Source organism: Phocoena phocoena, chromosome 15, assembly GCF_963924675.1.
Source record: "Phocoena phocoena chromosome 15, mPhoPho1.1, whole genome shotgun sequence".
In the NCBI taxonomy this organism is placed as follows: domain Eukaryota; kingdom Metazoa; phylum Chordata; class Mammalia; order Artiodactyla; family Phocoenidae; genus Phocoena; species Phocoena phocoena.
This window is the reverse complement of record NC_089233.1, coordinates 73364484-73382611: the sequence shown is the minus strand read 5'-3', so window position 1 is coordinate 73382611 and position 18128 is coordinate 73364484. Positions and strand designations below refer to the sequence as shown.

At 53.4% G+C, this 18128-nt stretch overlaps 1 protein-coding gene across 1 annotated transcript in view; it reads left to right on the top strand.

Moving 5' to 3' along the window:
- The first annotated feature begins 6400 nt into the window (after window positions 1–6400).
- Window positions 6401–18128, top strand: part of CDH22 (cadherin 22) — a 69608-nt gene continuing 57880 nt past the window's right edge. Inside the window, exons 1-2 of the mRNA XM_065892725.1 lie at window positions 6401–6652; window positions 16253–16547. Of these exons, the coding sequence (XP_065748797.1) occupies window positions 6401–6652; window positions 16253–16547 (547 nt within the window). The remainder of the gene's footprint in view (window positions 6653–16252; window positions 16548–18128) is intronic.

The following is an 18128-nucleotide window of genomic DNA, read 5'->3' as shown; positions in this document are numbered from 1 at the left end:
ACAATATCGTCAACGATACAGATTGTGCCCTCATTTCTTAGTAGGTGCCTTTGGCCTCTTGGAATAGCTCCCCTCATTGTCCCAAAATGGTTGCTATTGCTCTGGCCATCACCTTCTCACACATGCAGAAAATAAAACATTTCTCCTCAAGGCATCTCTTTTTAAAGAGTAAAAAATATATATCCAGACGCTCTTCGGGAGTTATATTTCACTGGCCAGAATTATGTCACATGATACTTTCTAGACCAATCACTGGTGGGGGTGGGGGAATGGCTCTTATTGGCTTAGACTAATCACTGTTCAGAGGGGAGGGGCTGTACACGTGGCCAAGTTGTAGGAAAGTGGCTATCAAAAGAAAATTGAAACAAGAAAGAAGGATGGGGGGATGAATTAGCCTTTAGCAGCCAGCCCATCTTTTATATTTCCCATCGCTCTCTTTACACACCATAAAACCCAGCCAGACTGCTGAGGTAGGGGCGGGAGCTGGGAGAGCAGGCAAAACGAACCTTCAAAGATCCCTAGAGGGGCTGCGGCCCACTTACACAGGTGTCTCCACCTATTCTCTTCCCAGTCTCTCCTGAATCCACTCCAGTCGTGCCTGCACACCCACCACTCAACCAAAATAGCTTTTATCAAGGCCACTAATGACCTCCGTGTTGCTAAATCCAGTGGTCAATTCAAAGTCTGCATCCGACTTGACCTATCAGTAGGATGACCGTATATGATCATCCAATCTGAGAGCAAAAGAGGGTATGACGCTATTCATAGTTATGCCAGGACAACAGATGTAAAGTGGAACTGACACACGCAAAGGTGGACAGACAGTCACCAGTTAATGCCTCCTTCTTCCTTTCTTCTGTGGGCTTCCAAGGTACCTCCTCTCTCCTCCCCTCCCCTCCCCCTCTCTCCCCTCTCTCTCAGCCTCCTTCGCTATTTCCTCCTCATCTACCTGATCTCTATGTGCTGAGGTGCAGGACCTCTTCCCCATCTACGCTCACCACTTCATAAGCTCACTCAGTCTCAGCTCTAAATATCATCCAAATTCCCTCATTTGTATCCGCAGCCAGGACCTCGCCCCTGAGCTCCTGACTGTAAGTACTGTTGCCTGCTCAACGTCTCTGCTGGATGTCTAATAGGCATTGGATGTAGCACGTCCAAGACTTGATTGTAATATGTCCAAATGAGTCCCTGATTGTCTTCCAAATCTGCTCTGCCCATGCTTGTCTGCAGCTCCGTGAAAGGACACCCCATCATTTCCGTCGCCTAGGCTGCAGATGTGGTCATGCTCGGTTCCTCTCTTTCCCTCACACCCCATTTCTGACCCATCAGCATATCTTGTGATACAGCCTTAATTCTCAGCACCCCCACCGCTCCCACTTGGTCCAAGCCGCCTTTACTCCTCGTCTGGATTACTGAAATAGCTCCCTTGCCCCCTCCCAGCCCCAGCTTCTATTTTGAATACAGAAGCCAAACAACCAGAATGATCTTTTAAAACACAAATCAGATCATGTCATTTCTCTGCTCAAACCCTCCTACTGGGTCCCATCTCACTCAGAAAAACCCAAAGGAGACCCTGCAGAGTCTGATGCCGAACTCCACATCTCTCTGGCTTCATCTCCTGCCGCCCCCCTGCACTCACTCCATTTCAGCAACACTGGGCTCCTTGCTTTTCTCCTGCACACCAAATATGCACTGACCTCAGGACCTTTGCCCTTGCTGTTCCCTCAGCCTAGAATGCTCTTCTTCCAACTATGTGCACAGCTCTCTCCTGCCCTCACTTCAGATCTCTGTTCAAATGTCATTTTCACTGCTGGGCGTTCCCTGACCACCTTGTATAAATTATCATTTATAATACATGATTGAGAGAGAAAGAGGGAGAAAGAAAATCCCCATCCAGCACTTCCTGTGCCCCTTACCCTGCTTTGTTTTTCTCCATAGCACTTACCATCATCTGACATGTTATTTGTTTGTTTATCGTCTGAACCCACTAGACGTGCAAGGGCAAGGACTCTGTTTCTTTTCATCGTGCTGAGAACAGAACAGAGTGGAAACTCACAAATATCTGTGGAATGAAGGAATGGGCACCAGATACACACATGCGCTGGCATCCACGATTGCAGACCTGTGCCCGCACGCACGTAGGAACCACACGCACTTACGTGGGCCCGAGGGCACATGGATTATAGGAGGTGAGGCTGAAGAGCAGACAGGGCAAAGCCAACATTTATTGAGCAAGGTTGGGGCTCGGCTTTTCATCCCATTTGGGATTAAACAACTGTGCAGTAGGCTGAGACGTGTGGCCCAGAGGAGGCCACCCACATGCCCAAGACCTCACAGAGAGGCCCAGCAGAGCCAAACGCAGCTCAAAGGCGCCACAGCTGTCTCCCCTGAAGGACTTGGAATGCCAAGACAGGGTCCTGTAGTTGACACCCACTTGGGAAAAGCAGCTGGAGCAGGAGAGAAAGGAAGGGAGGGAGGGATGGGGCTGTACAGGATGTGCCTCGTACAAGGGGGTAGGTGGGGACTGAGATGCAGCCACCCTTGTCTTGCCAAGCGTGCCTCCTGGCACTGGGCTGCGTCCACTCAGGGGGGCGACTTTTCCCATCCCCTCAAAGGTGCCCTCCCCCAAGGGGAATCCAAGTCCTGGGTTTGAGGCCCTGCTCCATCACCAAGTATCCCATGCAACTTTGGACAACACTCTTGGACTCTGCCCCTTTCTAAAGTGGGATTTGACCTCAGACCTTTGTAGCGCTTCCACAGGGCACTCCCTCTCCTCCCCAACACCCCAAATCCCACATATCCAAACCCCTCCTGTGCTTTAACTCCAAGTGCCACCTCCTCTGTGATGCTGTCCCTACTCTGCAACCCACTATGCCTAGCCCTCCAAAGTTAAAGGACTCACATCATGAAATTCGTGATTACGGCCATGTGCCATTTCAGTCTCCCATGGTTTTTATTGTATAAAGTCCCTCCTAATATTTCTCTGCATGCTCAGAATAAAATGGACACTGCCTTCCTTCCTCCAGTCTGCCTTGTACCCGCCCTCTCCTGATGCACCTTCAACCACCCCCTTGCTCTGTACCAGCTTCAGTGGCCTCCTTACTGTTCGTCAGCTTGTTCCAGCCTCCGGACCTTTGTACATGTTGTTCCCTCTGCATCGAACCTTGCTGTACCCTGCTGCTTCTCATTCTTCCAGATCAGCCAATGTCCCTTCCTCTGAGAGATCCTCCCTGATGCCCTGTCTATAACAACACACACCCCGGTCCTTCCATCATCCTCTTCCTCCCTCTTTCCTGCTTTATATTCCCTCTTATCAATCTCCGAAACTATATTGTAGATTTCATTCCTTTGTTACCAGAAGGTCAGCTCCATGAGAGCCGCGACTTTTTATTGCTTTGTCTCCAGTGCACAGGGGCTGGCATCAGGGAGGCGCGGGTAAATATTTGTAGAAAGAGTAAATGAATAACCAGAAGAAACGCATCTCTCCCCTGTCGTATAGCTGAGCAGCTGATTGCATCTTGCTGTCTCACACAGAGAAACTGTTTTTCAAGGGTGCTGAATAAATGAAGTGCATTTCTGTGTCCCTAGTTGCAGTAGATGCTAATGTATGATGAACGAATGAATGACTGAATCTTAGTATGTCCCCCTCTCGTAAAAGGTGTTATAAAGAACGCAATCAAGGAAAGGAGGGAGAGAGGGAGGGAGAAAGAGCCACAAGAGCGTGCCTGCAAACATTGGGGGATCTCCCCTTGTTCCCACTTCCTGCGCCAGGCCTCCCCAGAAATGGCCCCAGCCTCCCCCAAACCCTCCCTCCCACCAGCCCCTCCCCTCTGCGTCCCTGCAAGGCTGTGATGGGCCCTGAAACTGCCTGATGGAGCCTGGGGACCAGTTCCTGCAGCGCGCATGGAAGTCATAAGCTCCAGGAAATGAAGGCTTCGGAGCGGCACCTCCTTCTCACCCATGACTCCAGCCTCGTTACAACCAGCCCAGGCCATAACGTGTGGAATCAACGCTGGATCCCCAGAGGCGGCAGCACAGCTCAGGGATTGCGGAGAGGGGGCCGCTTGGGTGGGGGAAGGTCCACCCACATCCCTGGGCGGCGCTTTCATCCCTAGACCCCATGGAGTGGGCGAGGAGGGGGTGGGACAGGGGAGCTGCGGATGCTCACAGCAGGGTCCTGGGCCTTCCTGATGGCCGTTAATCCAGGGTGGGTCCTACAGGGAAAGGGCTGGCTCAGGACTCCTCCCCTCTGCTCTTCCCTATGAACCGCTGATGTTTTCTTATTCTCATTGCCCTGAAATGCAGTTTTAACGCCCTCACCGTCACCCGCACCTCCCAACAGATGACTCCCTACCCTGGAACCCCTTCCATAAAGAAATTCTGGAGCTGACAGTGGGAAAGAGCACTGGGGAGTCGAGCATCTGCAAAATAGGTATAAGACACCAACTTTCACAGTTGTTGTGACTCACGTGAGTTACTGAGTTAAAGGTAGAAGAATCACCTGCTGTGGTCTTGGGTCACAGGAAGTGATCAACACGTCTTCTGCCCCAAAGAGTCCAGCCACTTCCTTTGTCCACAGGAGGACCTGGCTGGGGCCAGGTCCGACACTCACAGATTCTCTGCTTTAGCCACACACCTCATGTTTCCAACCTGGTTCCCCAAACTAGCCAGATCCCCCTTAGCCTGGCTGCATACTCCTCTGTCAAAATGCCCATCCCTTTCTTCTCACCGATCAGATGCCCCCTCCTCCAAGAAAAGCAGCCCTGATGCCCTCCCACCCACCTGCCACTTCCAGACATTTGTGCCCACTCCCTTCCCTGAGGCCCACAGGTGTCAGGCTGCACACCCTTTTACAGCTCTGATCACAAACAACCTGGCATTTAGGTCGTTCGTTACTGGGGGTCTTGTCTCTCACCCCACTAAACTGTGAGCTTATTTAATCTTTATCTTAGCATCCAGCCCAAACCTGGCACAGAGTCGAAGCTCAGCGGAACGGAGTTGTTGAACTGAACTGAGCTTGGGGAGAGGAAAAGTGGGGACTGAGCCCCTCACCTCCGCTAATGCTTCTCCGTGCCTGAAACTCCTCCATGAAAGCAGCATTGCTGTCCCCTGTAAACACCCACATCAAGCCATTATTCATCATTATGGCTTGAGTAGGAGTTAGTCCCTCAGATCCTTTCTTGCTGAAAGCAGAATCTGATGGAGGGAGGGAATGAGAGATGGATTGATCTGGGGAGGCAGTGCCGGTCCAGGAAGAGGAAGTGTCTTCCAGACTTTGGGAAAGGAAGGTTTTTCTGGGCAGTGTGGAGACACGAACGGCAAGCTCAGAGGGGATGTGACCCTGCCCAAAGCCACACAGGGAGCCTCCAAGCAAGGCCCTCTGGGACTCAGGTGCCCCACCCGTGAAAGGGAGTGTTCAGGGACTCACATGAGGTCAGTGGGCCTTCTCTGGGTCCCTGGTTTGGATGGAATGACCTCTCTGTGCTGCTGTGGGGAGGCAGGAGTGGTGGGTGGTGGGCTGCGTGCTGGACTCTGTGCCCCCAGGAGGCCTGGGTCCTGGGAGCTCTTGAAGACCCCTTCTGGAAGGGGCAGCTTCCTCTCTAGGATGGGGGTTTTCTATGGGGTCGGCCGGGCCAGGCTGGAGAGATTGTCAGCCAGGGGGCAGGGAAAGCAGCTCATAAGGTCTCTGCCCCTGTGGGCACCCGGGCTGGCCCAGAACCACCAAGAAAGGGCTGGATGCGGGGGCTGTGAGGAAAGGGGGCGTGCTGGGAGAGCGGGGGAGAGGAGAGGTGTGCGACGGGAGTGGAAAAGAAGCAGCCAGGGCTGGGGGAGGGGGAGGGGGAGGGGCGGGGTTACTAAGCCGTGGGCCAAGGAGGCGGGAACCACTCTGTCTTATTTGCCCCACGCTGCACAGTGCCTGGCACATAGTAGGTGTCTAATTAGTACCTAAAGGACGAAAAGGTGGACCCAACCTGCCCTGTCCCCGCAGAGAGCCTCCTCTGATGTTTTCTTGTTTTTCTCGCAGGCTCCTGGCCCGGACGGCCTCTCGTCCCCGAAGGACACCTGCACTCAGGGACCATGACGCACCCCAGACTCCGGAGCTGCCAAGGCGCTGCCTGGTGATCCGGCCGCGGCGGCGCCAGGGGGGCGCGGGCGGGGACCCCGGGGGGCCGTCCATGCCCCGGGTGCGGCCGCGCCCCCTCCCCCTCCAGCCGGGCGCCTCCACGGCTGGGCGGCGTTTAGGGCCGCGGGCCTGTCCGGGTGCCCCGTCGGAGGCGGCGCCCCGGCGGCCGCGCTAAGGCCACCATGTGACGCGGCGCCGCTCCGTCCTGCCACCAAGCGGCGACGCCCTGGTACCTCCCGTCCATGCTCCTGGGCCTGGGCCCCTCGCAGGCCAAGCATGAGGCCGCGGCCCGACGGTCGGGGGCTCCGGGTGGGAGCGGCGCTGTCGCCCGCGATGCTGCTGCTGCTGCTGCTGATGCCGCCGCCGCCGCCGGGACCCCTGTGGGCGGCGGGCACGCCTGCGCCCTCGGCGTCCGGGGCTGCGCAGAACGGCGCGCCGGGCGCGGGCCGCGTGAAGCGCGGCTGGGTGTGGAACCAGTTCTTCGTGGTGGAGGAGTACACGGGCACCGAGCCCCTGTACGTGGGCAAGGTAAAGTGGGACCCCGCACCCGCTGTCCCGCGCCCGGGACCCCGGAGACGCCCGCTGGTAGACGCAAGGGACCCCAGTTCCCCTCCCCCCCTAAATCTCAGTCCCTGCTGCCTCCTCCCGGCTGCCCCTGGTCAGGAGCAGACAATAGGGTCATCACTCTGCTCCCATTAGTACTACGCATCCTTCTCTAGTTCCTCTTCCTTCTGCATCTTAGAGCAAAGAGTACTAGTAGGGAGGGAAACCCAGTCCATCTTGTCGCTAGATGCATCTAGAATGGAGAAGCGAGTTTGCACATCTGATCATGTCACACACAAACTGTCCCCACTGTGTTTAAAATTCTTCAGTTGCTTCCCATGCACTTGAGGTCAAATCCAGATTCCCGCCGCTTGCCAAGACCGGCTCCTCCTCCAGCCTCATCTGCTGCCACGCTCGCTCTGAGTTTCCGACCACTCACCCTTCTGATGCCCTTCTGATGGTCCCTCCGATGCTCCCACAGGCTCCTGCCAGCCCCGTCCCCCCTTATCTAGATTGTTTGCCTCCCTCAACTGCTCTCTCCTGCTCCGTTCTACTACTTCTGCTGCTTACTTTATCTCGCACTCAGGCCTCTGCTCAAATGCCACTTCCTGAAAGAAGCTGCCCCTGACCACACTAGGCTGGGACAGACCCCTCTGCATGTGGGCATCCCTCCCTGTTATGTGCCCTCCTAGGGCCTGGTATCTTTCCTTCATAACACTTAACTATGCGTGTGCTTGTTTGATTATGCAATTAATGCATGTCTTTCCTATTAGATTGTGTGTTTTGCTCACCATAAAATCCCTAGTGCCTAGCACAGACATTGCTCACAAATTGTTCATTGAATGAATGAATGAAGGCATGAAAGCTGCTTTCTCAAACTCTCTGAGTAAATGTTGCTTAACGTGGCAGAAGATCTGTGCCCTAAGAGTATAAGGGGCTGAGAAGGACTTTTGTTCATCCATTTAATCCCTGAGCCCCTCATGGGTGCGATGCTGGAGACACCCTGGTACATAAAAAGCTTCACAGGTCAGCACCTGGCACTGAGTAGACATTTAATAAGTGGTATGTGTTGGCTGGCTTCATGGAAGTGTTTTCTAAATGCCTGAGCTGGGTTTTGATGTATGAGTAGGAGTTTAGGCTGATGGGGAAGAGGGCATAACCTATCAAAAGACATGGAGGCCTGACGGAAACTGGCTTTTTCAGAGACTTGTCCGCAGTTGAGATGTTGAGGTGGAGGGTGTTTATAGGGCAGGAAAAGCAGCGCAGTGCCCAGGGACAGTTCTCTGGCTTCTGCCGAGGCCAGTCAGCTTTCCAGGAAGTTTTGGTCAGCAGAGGTGAGGGGGGACCAACTGTGGAATTTCCTGTGTGCTTAAATGAGTCTGAGAATTGGGAGGCTGACCAAGCTGCTCAGTTCAAGGCTCATGGCTCAGGACCCTCGACAAGGAGGAGAGGAAAGTTTGATGTAAACCTTGTGGGTTTGTCTTGCAGGAAACCCAGATTCTCACTGGTCTAGATACAGTCATCCCTGGTCCTTGGCTACTCTCCCCTCCATACATGTGGCTGAAGTTGATCCCCACAACAGAGCAAAGTGAAGATTTGACAGAGCACAGAGAGGTTCATGTCTCTGCTCAAGGTCACCCAGCAAACTAGTGGCAGAGCCTAGGACTCCTGACTCCCAGCCAGGGCGGTGAGATGGTGGGGCTGGTAGAATGGGGTGAGGGGAGGGGGAAGGAGGAACCAGTGCCAGCTGGGCAATAGCTAATGGTGAGGTAGCTAGGGATGCAGACTTTGGAGCCAGACACGCCTGAGCTCGAGGCCCGGTTCTGCCAACCAACCCATTAACCGTATTACCTGAAACAAGTTACTTCACCTCTCTGGACCTCAGTCTCTTCATCTGTAAAAGTGGGGCTAGGGGAGCCCACTTCGGAGGGTTGTTGAAAGGATTACAGAAGAAAACTGAGCACAGAAAGTGTTCGGCCTGTGGCCTGGTTGTTTGTTTATTGTTGTTTTCTCATTATTCCCACGTGAAGCACTTAACCCTTAAACTGCAAGGTAGAAATCGTTCCCTTTTGTGGGCAAGGAACTGGACGCGCAGAGAGGGCAGGCAGACAGTGGGCAAGTGGCTTAGCCAGGATTGGAACCTGTGTTCTGATTCTCCAAACATCTCCAAGACCTCCCAGGCCTGGGAGAGAGATTTTGGTCCAGGAAGCCCCAGAAAGTCAGGGAAGGACTCTGACACATCTCCCTGAATGTCAGCTGTGGTGGTCTCAGGCACCTCAGCCCGCTTGTCTACCCGGAAGCTGGGGCTCTGAGAAGGCTTCCTCAGCTGCTCACCTCCTGAAAAGATGAGAGAAACCAGCCGCTGATTCACCACTCGCAAACTGCATCCACCTAGCCATTATCGTCATGAGTCAAATGCCACCCCTATTGCCTTGAACCGTAGTCTGTCGGCGATGGGGGGACCCTAGTAAGTCCCTGCCTTAGAAGATGGGGAAGCTGAGCCTAGAGGCAGAGAACATCATGCCAAGGCCAGTTAGCTTTCCAGAGAGTTTGGATTAACAGAGATGGGGTGAGACCAGCACAGTGGTAGAACCAACCCCAAGAGACAAGGCTCTCCTGACACCGGGTCTGGGCCCAGTGCAATTTTTTTTTAATTTTTATTGGAGTATAGTTGATTCACAATGTTGTACCGCTATACAGCAAAGTGAGTCAGTTATACGTATACATATATCCACTCTTTCTTAGATTCTTTTCCCATATAGATCATTACCGATTATTGAGTAGAGTTACCTGTGCTGTACAGTACCGTCCTATATTAAGCATCTTCTATGAACCAAGCACTTTGCCCAGCCCTGGGGGTCTTCTCTTCACAGCAGCCTCTCGCAGCATCCCCACTGCTGTCATGACTACGTTATCTTCCCCCTCCATCATCTTCACCCACAGCCCCTCCTTGCTTACTCTCAAGGCCACCTACAGAAAAGCACGCCATGCAGGAAGGAGAGAGAAGTTTCCATCTCTTTGCAAACATGTGCCCAAAGCACCCTTTCTTGTGAAAGATGGTATAGTGTGTGGTTCAGGGAGGCCAACCAGAGCCAGACTGCCAGGGCTCAAATCCCAGCTCTGCTGCTGATTCCCTCTCTGACCTTGGCACATTATTTAATCTCTCTGTGCCTTAGTTTCTTTATCTGCTGAGTGAGGCTATACCTGGCACCTCCTCAAGGAGTTGCGGTGAGGATTCAATGAGTTAGCGTATGTCAGGAACCTGGAGAGCACCTGGTATGTGCTCAGTAAGTATTAGCTTTTATTATGATGGGTCTCACCTGTTATTTCCACCACCTAGAGTACGCATAGATATTATGAACCCCTGCCCCCAATTCCGAAAGCCTTCTGGGCAACCTGAAAGTAGGGGGACGCGGTTGCCAGCCCACCCCTCGCTCTAGGAATATGAGCTCAGCCTTTTAAAAAACCACCTGTCCCCTTTCCAGCCAAGTCCCACATTTGTTCAAGTGGTCGTGTGCGTGCATGCAAACACACACTCATACCATGCTCCCTCGCTCTTCAGGGAAAAAGGACTTCTCCACGGTTTCAGTTAATTCACTGCTTCCCGGTCCCCTGCCCCAGGGAGCCATAGGGAGCATCTGTCCTTGCCGAATTCCAAAGGTAGCTTAGCAACAGCACCGTCAGCCGCGTGAACCCTGGGCACCCAACGGTAACCTATTTTACAACTGCCTCCTCCATCACTCACCGCCGGGCTCCTGTCAGCACCTGCAGGAACCACTGGCCCCGGTCGTTGTCACCAGGGCCCCACACCAACAGCTCCCTCTGCTGTCCTGCCCCCCCTACTCCCCACCCCCGGCAGCCTGGCTCACCTCTTCCCCTCGCCTTCTCACAACACCCACCCTCAAAGCAACCTACCAACATTTCCCTATAATCTGGGTACTTGGACTAATCCCTTTTCCGAACTGTAATTTCCCCCGAGGCTTCTGTCAGCTGGATGTGGATTTTGTAGGATTTTTAATTTCTTTTTTTTTTTTTTAAAGAGAGAATTATGGGGTCAGCACTTATGACCAGCTCCTGTGGGCGGTGAGATCTATTTTAGATATATGGCAGGATTAAGGTGAGGAGGAGAGCAGATTTAATTAAGTTGCTAATATTTAAAGAAAATTGATGAACTCCTGGTTTACGAGTAGCACAGACATGAACAAACCCCTCGTTCCAGGGGAGGCTTTTTATTTGATTTGCTTTCCGTTTAAATCCTGGACTCGTTTTATTTGTGTAGCCGCACAGTCCGTTTAATTGTCTTTAATAAGGAAAACGTACCTCTGCTCGCATTTAATTTTGATTTAATTAGGAGGAAGTAATTAATGGCCTCGTAAATCCCATTTTTCAGCCCCCCAGGATGAGAAGCCATCACTCTGGTGTTTTTCATGTTGTTTATGATCCAGGGCTGGGGCTTAGGGAGGGGGAATTCCCTCAGGGGCCGTCTACACTCGATGCAAAGAACCGAGGATGTGGAGCCAGACAGGCCTCGGGCTGCCTCTTGTTAGCTGTGTGGCTTTAAGTACGATATGGGCCCTGTCTGAGCCTCAGCTTGCCAAACTGTACAATGCGGAGAGGATAATCTCTGAGTCCCAAGATCATTATGAGCTATCAAGGAGGTAACAGTAGGGGGTCTAGAAGTGTGCCCAGTGACTGACCTTCCTAGTCTAGCTCATGTGCACCTGGGATTTAACAGAGTGACTGGATCCTCCAGAAATCCCAGCAGACAGTTGGAGAATTCTAATGACAGTTGTATATTTCATTATTCATGTATTCAGTGTTTGGTGCTGTGGCCTATCCTGGGGACCAGGGAGCAATGAACAGCCATATGCTTGATCCTCAGGGAGCTCACCATCTCACTCACACACACACACACACACACACACACACACACACACACACACATACACACTCACACTCGTCTGTCCCACTCCCCCTGTATTTCCTCTGCATGCATTGTCAGGACAGCTAGCGTGTGCCAGGCGTGGGGAGTTCAGACAAAGACAAATCAAAGTTAGTCCCTGCCCCTGAGCCCCATGACAACTGAGGAGACAGATTGCAACACGAAGGTGTTACAGGCGAGTGTGGAGCAGAGGGGAGTGTGCATGGGACAGGGATACAGAGCAGCGGGAGGGCAAATGGGAAGGCATCTGGGAGGGCTGCCTGAAGGAGGAAACAAGCTGAGTTTAAAAGACAAGAAGATATTGCATGATGGCCCCTGTGTCTCCAGTGGGTCAGGATTTGAGCCTATGGTTCTTGTGTCAGGAGATGGGGGGATGAACTAGGTGACCCTCAATCTCTTCTGAGACCAGGTGCCAGGAAAGGAGAGAAAACATCTTCACTGAGCACTTACTGTGTGCCAGGAGCTCCCACATATTATCTGATGAATCTTTGGACTCTGTGGGGAAGCATTATCCATTTTATTTATAGATGAGAAAACTGAGGCTCAGAGGAGGGTAGCCTCCTGCTCAGGGCCAGGCAACAAGTGGGAGACAAAGCTGACGCTGGCACCCGGCCATTCCTGAATACGAGGCCCATCACCTCTCCTGATCTGTGTCGTGAAGTCCTTTTCCAAATGATAAAATTGATAAAATAGAGGCTCAGATTGAAAAGGCCGCCTATAACCATGGCCTGCGGGTACAGGGTGGTACAGGCCTCTCCCCCAGCCGTGAAGCCCAGTGAATGCCCTGTAGCCTACTCCATCTTCCTTTCTCCCGCTTCTTTAGCCAGAAATGTTGTAAGTGGACTAACCAGGTTCCAAAGGCTGCAGAGGGACCCACCTGTGCTTTGGAATCAAACAGAGCTAAGCCCATCTCGGTCTGTTCACCTGGAAAATGGGGAGATATTTACATATGCCACAAAATTAAATTAGATTTCTGCAGAGGCCTGCAATCCGGCACATAGTAGGCGCTCGGTAAATAAGAGCACCGTCCTCCAGCCTCATAGCTGAGATTCTTGAGAAATATCCTCCTGGAGTAGAACCACAGACACTTCTTCTCCACTCCAGAGCCAGGACCCAGGCAGGTGGGGCGAGCAGCCCCAACCCAGCCCAACTCTGCAGCTCTGAGCTCTTAGCTTCTCCGCAGGCCGACCAGCCCTGTTCGGACTCTGCAGTCCCCAGAGAGTAGCCACTGCACCCCACTGTGAGCTCTGTGTCGTGCTTCATGGAAGAGTATCAGTGACATCACTACTGGGTTCCACTCCCTCCTCCCCCATCCTCAATGGTAGGTGATCCCTGGCCAGGGTCTGAGATAAAATGTCAAGGGCAGCAGGGACATGATGGAGACAGAAAGGGAAGGAGACAGCCACTTACAGAGTGTGTAGGTCATTACCAACATGCTCACGTTTCATCTTCACCACACCTGTGCGAGGTAGGACTTGATCTGATTTCTCAGATGGAAAAACAGACCCAGGGGGTAAAATTAACAAGCCATGCAGGTTGATCACAACATTAGTGAGCCGTGAGATCAGGAGATTGGCTTCCTGCACTTAGCTGGGTGACAAAGCAAATGACCTCCCCTCCCTGTGCCTCAGTTTCCTCATCTGAGAAACGGGAATAATAATAATGTTTCCTAGGGTGGTGACGAAGACTAATAAGATTACAGGTGTTAAGCATTCCCCCAAATGGTATCTATTCTCCCACACTCTTTGGGAATGTTTACTGATTAAATAAAAGGCCGCAACAGGTCTGATTGGGAAGTGGGTGGAGGCACCCTAAAAAGGAACACGTTTGCCCTCTCCTGTCCCCAGCTCCCCTGGGCAAAGGTGGAGGAAGAGCATAAACAGCAAACAGGAGAGACAGGTCTCCTCATCCCCAGCACTGCCAGTGATTCAGGGCTGATGTCTTGAGATAATTTTATTGGGGGTATTAAACTGAGTTATGAGGTTTTTACAATCCAGCCACTTATGAGAAATCTATTAACAGTAACTGGACAGGAAGAAGGCTTCACAGTGGAGCCCAGGATGGGCATTAATTGGGGCAATCTATAACAGGACAGGGACCCGGAAAGTTTCCACCCAACGCCTCCATTTACTCCCTGCAATTTCTGCTGAGAATCAGCAGACTCGCCAAAAAGAGAGAGATGCCCATTAATCGGCTAATGAAATATGAAAATGTTTATGGGCCATTCAATCTTCCAAATGGCACTTCTGTAATCCACCTTTCAGACACAAAGTTCCACCAGCAGAATTTATACTCAGACTCCTCCTGCATGGCAGGGGGTGGGCTTTCATCCCTCTTCATGGTGATTTCATTGGCACCTGTTATCCTGCCGAGTGGGCTGGGGTACATGCCGTCCTGGCCCGAAAGGAGCCTTAGGGATTTTCTTGTTCACGCCCCATCTTTGCGGAAGCTTAGAGAGGAGCAGGGACCTGCCCAAGGTCACTGGCTTCATTGGATGCATTTTCCTCTGCTCAGAGCTGCCTTGGAGATTTGGACGTTGAAGGATAAGGACTTGGGTGTTTCTATTTGGGAGAACAGTCCCTCTGCTGGTTCCTTGCCCAGGAGATCTCAGTGCAGTGAAAACAGCCTGGGTTCTGGAGCTTAACAGTGCCTGGATTAAATCCTAGTTATATATAGCTAACATTTAGTAATAATATAATAATAACGATAGCTACCATTTATGGGACACTTACTATGTCACAGGCAGGGCTGATTTTCCGCTTGTACAAACTGGTATCGTTGTGCCGGTTGTTAAAATAGTGAAAAAGCTCCCCACCTGTGGTAAATAGTCTGTTTCCTCTCCCTTGCCTCAGCCTCCTCAGCCCCTCCGACCTCTCTGTGATCCAGCATCCAAGGGGTTCCCATCTGAACCAGCAGGGGCCCTGCTGCAGTACCACCCCCTGGGCAGTGCCTCTGCCGGGCTGGCCGTTACATATTGTGTCACCTGGTGCCAGGCAGGTGCTAAGGGCTTTATGTGGACTTTACGCTCAATTGGCCCCTCCAGTACCTCTAGAAGGAGGTGCTATTATGACCCACATGTTAGAGAGGAGGCAGCTGAGGCCCAGAGAGGTACAGTGACTTGTGCGAGGACTCACAGGGAGGTGATGCTGGAGCCGAGGCTGGACCAGGCTGGACTGCCTCTTCTGCCTCCATGGGCTCCTCCCAGGAGGCCTGAGGATAGAGTGAGAAAGCCCAGGCTGTGGACCAGGCCGGTTCCTCCAGCAGTCTGACCTTGAGCAAATCATCCTATTTCTCTAATCCTCAGTGGGAAAGTGAAAAAAAAAAAAAATCTGCAAAGTGACGATAGCAAAACCTACTCTAGTAGGGATTATTTTTTAATATTTATTTTATTTGTTTTTATTTATTTAATTTTTTAGGCTGTGTCGGGTCTTAGTTGCAGCATGCGGGATCTTTTGTTGCGGCACGTGGGCTCTTCGTTGCAGCGCGCGGGCTTCTCTCTAGCTGTGGCACGCGGGTTCCAGAGTGCGTGGGCTCTGTAGTTAGCGGCCCGCGGGCTTTCTCGTTGAGCCGCGCAAGCTCAGTAGTTGTGGCGCGCGCGGGCTTAACTGCCCCGCGGCATGTTCCCCCACCAGCGATCCAACCCGCATCCCTCGCGTTGGAAGGCGAATTCTTTACCACTGGACCACCAGGGAAGTCCCCTAGTAGGGATTTTTTTTTTTTTTTAAAGAACTCTGAACCAGATAAGTATGTAAATTTCTCAGTACAGTGCCTGGCACATAACAGGTGCTCCTCCAATTTGCATCCCCTTTCCCCCTCTGTCCCTGCACTCCCTGTCCCCGGCATGTGCCAAGCCCTGAGGCTGGCTCTCCAGGTACCAGATGAGTAAGAAAATACCTCCGGGGGCTCAGAGACTAGGGATCCTGGACCTATAACTCGGAGTGAGGTCATGGCCAGCAGCTTGGAAATTTGTTAGGAATGCAGATTCTGAGGCCCCACCCCAGACCTCCTGGGTCAGAATCTGCTTTTTACCAGGATCTTCAGGTGGTTTGCACGCACATTGAGATTTGAGAAGCGTGGCTGCAGCAGTCCTACGGGCTGAACGTGATAATGATAACTTGCTGTATTGCAAAGATCTTGGAGGGGAATGGTGGGGTTGGAGGTAGGGGCAGGGAGGGAATCCATAAACGCTTTTGGGAAGAGGTGGCATCTGAACTGAGCCTCGCAGGATGAGTAGACTTTCAGTAGACAGAGAAATAAGGACAGGGCACTCGAGGAAGCAGCAGAGAGCTGTGGAGGTGGTTCTGATTTCTTTGTAAGGGCGATACGGAGCCATGGGAGGGTTGCAGGCGGGGGAGGACGTGTTCAGGTCTGCCCCTGAGGCTGACAGCTCTGGCTGCAGAGGGGAAGGTAGATTGCAGGGGCAGGGCTGGAGCAGGAAAAGCCATGGCGGGCTAGTGAAGCACTCCAGCCCAGACAGTGAGGCCTGGGACCGGGATGACGCGTGACTTCCCCAGCCTCAGTGTCTTCACTGAAGAATGGGTATGTCAGAGAAGAGCTGTGCTTAGGCATAGGCCCCCAGTGGGACTTGGCCAGGGGGAGCGCCAGGAGGAGCCCCCACCCCAGCCTCCACCCTGCCTCCCCAGATCCACTCGGACTCAGACGAGGGTGACGGGGCCATCAAGTACACCATCTCAGGCGAGGGCGCTGGCACCATCTTCCTGATCGATGAGCTGACGGGCGACATCCACGCCATGGAGCGCCTGGACCGGGAACAGAAAACCTTCTACACGCTGCGGGCTCAAGCTCGGGACCGCGCCACCAACCGCCTGCTGGAGCCTGAGTCGGAGTTCATCATCAAGGTGCAGGACATCAACGACAGCGAGCCCCGCTTCCTGCACGGCCCCTACATTGGCAGCGTGGCCGAGCTCTCACCCACAGGTGGGTTGCCGGCTCTGAGGGGCGCGGGGAGCCGGGGAACGGGGGAAGGGGAGCTGCCAGGTTGTGAGAAGGAGCCTGCCGCGGGGAGGGGCAGGGGAGACAGGGTATAGGTGTGAGCCCAGGTGCCCACACGGACTCAGGCACAGTCCCGGGCAGTCGCAGCTGCACTTCTGGACAGAGACACACACGTGATCTCAGGCACATACACGGGCACGGTCCCTATGTGGACATGGACCTACGTGCAGACACAGAGACATACTTGGACATGCTTATACACCCACACAGAATCGCACAGGCCAAGACCCACTTACAAGCTCGGCTGTCCACCTGTACACGGCCCGGCTCAGGCACGGCCCCATGCGTGGACAGCATCGGGACAGTCACACACACAGGCATGGCTGTCCACCTGGACACGGCCCTTCCCCAGACTTCAACTCACCCAGACACAGCACAGCCCTTGGCCGCGACTCCCACACAAATGCAGGTACAACCGAACATGGGCACACCTACAACCTAAATCAACCAGAGAGGGCATAGCTGAAACAAGACCCCACCACACAGCCAGACGTGCCCTCGCATTAGACACACAGCCACATGCGATGTCACCCAGGAAACAGCCCCTCACATGGATGCAGCTTATGCACAGACACCTACCTAGACACAGGTGAAAGCCACAGCCAGACATTTTTACCATCCCGGGGTCGGGCTTCACCAGAGCGTAGCCGCAGACAGGCATGGGCACAGCCAGACGCGACAACCTCCAGGCAGCTTCCTCCGCGGGCCACAGGAAGCCCCAGTACACCAAGACCCAGCCACCTGGGGACACAGGCTCACAGAGGTGGCCGAGCCCCCGGACACAGATTCAGCCACCCCCTCCCAGGTGTGGCTGCAAACACCAGGGGCACCTGGTGAAAGGCAGGACGCACACCAAAACACGCATCTGCAGGAAGCCTTCAGACCCAGACACCCTCAGAAACACATCTGCACGGCAGCGGGACACTGAAAGGAAAGGTTGGACGAATCTGCCTTCCCCCACCGTAGGGCCCACAGGTAGTGGAACGACCATCAAGGTCCCACCTAGCCGAGGGCTCATGGTAGAAGCTGGAGTCATGGCGTGAGGGGCAAGCCAGTAGCTGCCACCTTCCCCACCGCGTTAGGCTAAGTCACCTGCAAGCCAGACCGGACAGGGAGCAGTGGCCCTAGGTCCTAGAACATGTGCTGTCGCTGACATACTGTGGCCAAGGGCTTGGCACTGCCTCTCACTTGGCCTTCCAGCTCTGCAGCTACATGTCAGAGGCTGGGGGAATTTGGGTTTTGGGGGAAGAGTGCAGTCAGCCCTGGCTTCCCCAGATTGGACCAAATCTGGCAGATTGGTGGGTAGTGAGTGGGCAGCCGGTGACGGAAGAGAAGGGAGTGGACTGGAGAAAATGGTGAGCATGAAGGAATGGTGGGAGAACAGGGAATGGCGAGGGTGTGAATGTGGATGTGGGCTGGCATTCACACACGCACGGTGCACGCATGCCTGCTGCACATATGCATCTCACACGTGCACAGGTGTGCCCCTGCACGGCCATAGCCTGG